The sequence below is a fragment of the Arachis hypogaea genome, chromosome 15 (assembly GCF_003086295.3).
Source record: "Arachis hypogaea cultivar Tifrunner chromosome 15, arahy.Tifrunner.gnm2.J5K5, whole genome shotgun sequence".
Taxonomy (NCBI): Eukaryota; Viridiplantae; Streptophyta; class Magnoliopsida; order Fabales; family Fabaceae; genus Arachis; species Arachis hypogaea.
The window spans coordinates 147,975,192-147,978,542 of NC_092050.1; the positions used below are offsets into that span (position 1 = coordinate 147,975,192).

Genomic DNA, 3,351 nt, shown 5'->3' on the forward strand with positions numbered 1-3,351 from the left:
TGGCAAGCGCTTTCAACCCGTCCATGACTTGAAAATTTATTTTTATTTTTCAGTTGTATTGACTATTGAACTTTTAATCTTCTTTAATTATCGTATTTGAATTCTTTTTGTCGTTAAATTTCATTAGATTAAGACTTTGTTAGCTATTGTGTATTTGTGTTTGTCAATTTCAATATTATGACTTTGTGAAATAATATGGTAGTATTTTTTCTTAATTGATTAAAAAAATCGAATCGAACCAAACCGATATTAATTAGTTTGGTTTAGTTCAGATGGCCTTGATAAAAAAATCGAACCAAACCGAACCACAATTTAATTAGACGATCGGATCGAATGACTTTTCTCTCAAAAACTGAATCAAACCGCACCGCGAACACCCCTATAAATACCTACCTCATTTGGTGTTGTTTGGAGTTTGGTGTATACCTCATTTATGAAAAAAAATAGAATAATATATCCTTTTCTACCATGAGTTATGCCTTGAACAGTTGAACTACACAAAAATATGTTATTGTTAATTATTAAAATTTAAACGTAAATGCATGAAATTCAAAAATTACTTAATAAATATATTCATTACTAATTTATAGATAACTAATATCAGAATTATTATCTTAAATGGTAAATCTCAAATGAATGCAATACAAATATGTATTTGACCGTCAAAGAATTAAAAAGATGTGGGTACTAATCTTTTGGTTAAGATGCGTAGAAATGTAAAATCAGTGCAAACGATTGACGTTTTCTTCCAAGTTCACGTATTCATTGTGTAATTTTCTAGGGTTAGAAGGCAAAGATGGAGCTAGGGTTATACAAGACACAGAGAAGCTAATAAGTGACAAGGCCAGCGCTAAAGAGGAAGGAGGGAGCCTCACCACTCTCTCAGCTTTCGACCAAAAACACCCTGTCGTTTACTCCCATTTGTCCGAGGCTCTATGGGACCACCTCTCCCTCACTCCCCAATCACCACGCGCCTCCTCACCCGCGCGTGATTTCCAACCATAAATATCTCACTATCGGAGCGTGACGTGTACCAAAGCGAAACCCACGTAGACCCCACCCATGATCCTTACGCAAAAATCTCACAAGCCCCCTCGATGCTCGCCACGTGTCCCATACACCCACTTTCACTACAGTGCATTCGTCCTCTTTATATATTAACCCTCCTCTTCCTAAAAAAGAAAGAAAGAAAAAAAGAAACGAAAAATTAAATCCCAACCCACCCATTTCTCTCTGTGTCTGACACTCACTCTCATACAAAGAAGAGAAAATAAAACACACTACAGAGACTCACGTTCACACATAACAGAACAGAAACCATCACTATAACAATAATAACCATAACCGCCCTTCTCTCTCCGCATCTTCTTCTCTTTGTGGTGGTTATTGATGGTGTCGATTAATGGGATGGAGCAGAACAACGTGATCGCACCGTTCGTTATAAAGACATATCACATGGTCAACGATCCGAGCACCGATTACCTTATAGCATGGGGCCCAGCGAACAACAGCTTCATCGTCGTCGACCCTCTCGACTTCTCTCAGTCTCTACTCCCTGCCTTCTTCAAGCACAACAACTTCTCCAGCTTCGTTCGCCAACTCAACACCTATGTTAGTGTCACTACCTATCTAATTCTTTCAATTCAATCCAATCTATACCCACTTCCCAAAACTGGGTTTATCTTATTTTCTCGACAAGCGGGTATTGATATTTGATGATGTTTTTCTTTTTTCTTTATAGGGTTTCAGAAAGGTGGATCCCGATAAGTGGGAGTTTGCAAACGAGTGGTTTCTGAGAGGGCAGAAGCACTTGCTGAAGAATATAGTTAGGAGAAAGCACGGGACGAGGAGCTATAATTCTTTGCATTTCAACAACCACCACCACGGTGGCAAGCAGCAGATTTTAGCGGCGGAGGAGCTCGACGATGAAGCCATGATGGTGGAGATAGCGAGGCTGAAGGAGGAGCAGAAGGCTTTGGAACAAGAGCTTCAAGGGATGAACAAGAGGTTGGAGACAACCGAGAAGAGACCACAGCAAATGATGGCCTTTCTATGCAAGGTCGTCGACGATCCCGAGGTTCTATCCAGGGTTCTTCTTGAGAGGGAGACCAGGCAAATCGCCGACAAGAAGCGCCGCCTTATCACGGCCGCGACCTCCTCGTCTTCGTCTTCCGGTGTTGCCATCAAGACGGAACTCGAGGAGGAGGAACCAACTGTCGGGAATATAATATCTTCTTCGCCGGAAACCGGCTTCGAAATTGATAATTTTTGCCACATGGCGTCGCCGTCGCCGCCGCAGGAAGCGGCGCCGGTGGCCATGGGGTGGTTGGGGCAGCCGCGGCCGAGGATTGGTCATCACTACCAACAGCAGGGGCATAATGGATATAGAAGTTATAATAACAATTATAATTATAGTTCCGCCGCCACACCGAAGCCGTTGACGGTGGTTCCTCCGACGGCGCCGCCGCAGGGTAATGGCACTGGTGGAGGTAAAGGTCACGTGAACTTTTTTAGTGAAATGGCGGCGGAGAATAGTCCACGGCCACCTTATCCGTTTTCACTATTAGAAGGTGGATTCTAAGATTGTATCTATTTTTGTTAGATTTTTACAATATCATGCATTATATATTCTATCTATGGTAATTAGTAAATTCTAGGGATATATATATATATATATATATATATTTTAACATTTACCTCTTTTTTTTTCCTTTCTTTTTTTTGTTCATACTTCATGTGGTTCTTATTTTCGGTTTTGTTTTCCTAATTATTATGCGAAAAGAAGAAGAAAAGGACATCATGATCTTCAACAAATTATCGTTAGATATTTGAGTTTGGGTTTTGTCATTGGTATATCTTTTGGTAAAATATGCTAAAAAGAATAACAAGGAGGAGAATGAGTTGGTGGACACGCATGCATATCAGAAAAACATGCAAAGATTATAATATATTAAGATGTAAAGTAAAAGTAAAAATTTAAGGTGGCTACTCCAATGAAGATTTAATGATTGTCATCATGTGAAGATATATCATTTTGACCATTGGATGATAGATTGTAGGACTTGATTTTATTTGAAGTAAAAGTGTTACCTTTATTTAAAGTGTTGCAAAATAAATAAGTTACACTTTTTAAACAAGGATCATCATGAGAAGATGTTTTTGGCATCTTCATGGGAGTAGCTGCCAAAATTTAAACTTTCTTCACTAAGGGAAAAACAAACGAAAGAAAATTAAAATCATCATTAACTTGCTGAAAAGATTACCGCAATTGGATCTATTATATTGATAAGGGCACGCACTTCGAATTTTAAAAGGCCAGGGTGCATATATATATGGAAGCAGGCGTCCATA

The 3,351-nt window shown here is 39.3% G+C and overlaps 1 protein-coding gene across 1 annotated transcript; it reads left to right on the forward strand.

Annotated features, from left to right (window-relative positions):
• The first annotated feature begins 1,174 nt into the window (after positions 1 to 1,174).
• Positions 1,175 to 2,696, forward strand: LOC112751196 (heat stress transcription factor C-1). The gene is made up of 2 exons (XM_025800255.3): positions 1,175 to 1,611; positions 1,742 to 2,696. Exons 1-2 carry the CDS (start codon positions 1,390 to 1,392, stop codon positions 2,579 to 2,581), a joined length of 1,062 nt encoding a protein of 353 aa, XP_025656040.1. The 5' UTR covers positions 1,175 to 1,389; the 3' UTR covers positions 2,582 to 2,696.
• The last annotated feature ends 655 nt before the right edge of the window (positions 2,697 to 3,351 follow it).

Excerpts from the sequence above, each read along its gene's own strand:
- LOC112751196 (XM_025800255.3), top strand. The coding sequence starts at position 1,390 with ATGGTGTCGATTAATGGGATGGAGCAGAACAACGTGATCGCACCGTTC. Across the intron at positions 1,612-1,741 it reads TTCGCCAACTCAACACCTAT|GGTTTCAGAAAGGTGGATCC; the intron begins GTTAGTGTCACT and ends TTTTCTTTATAG.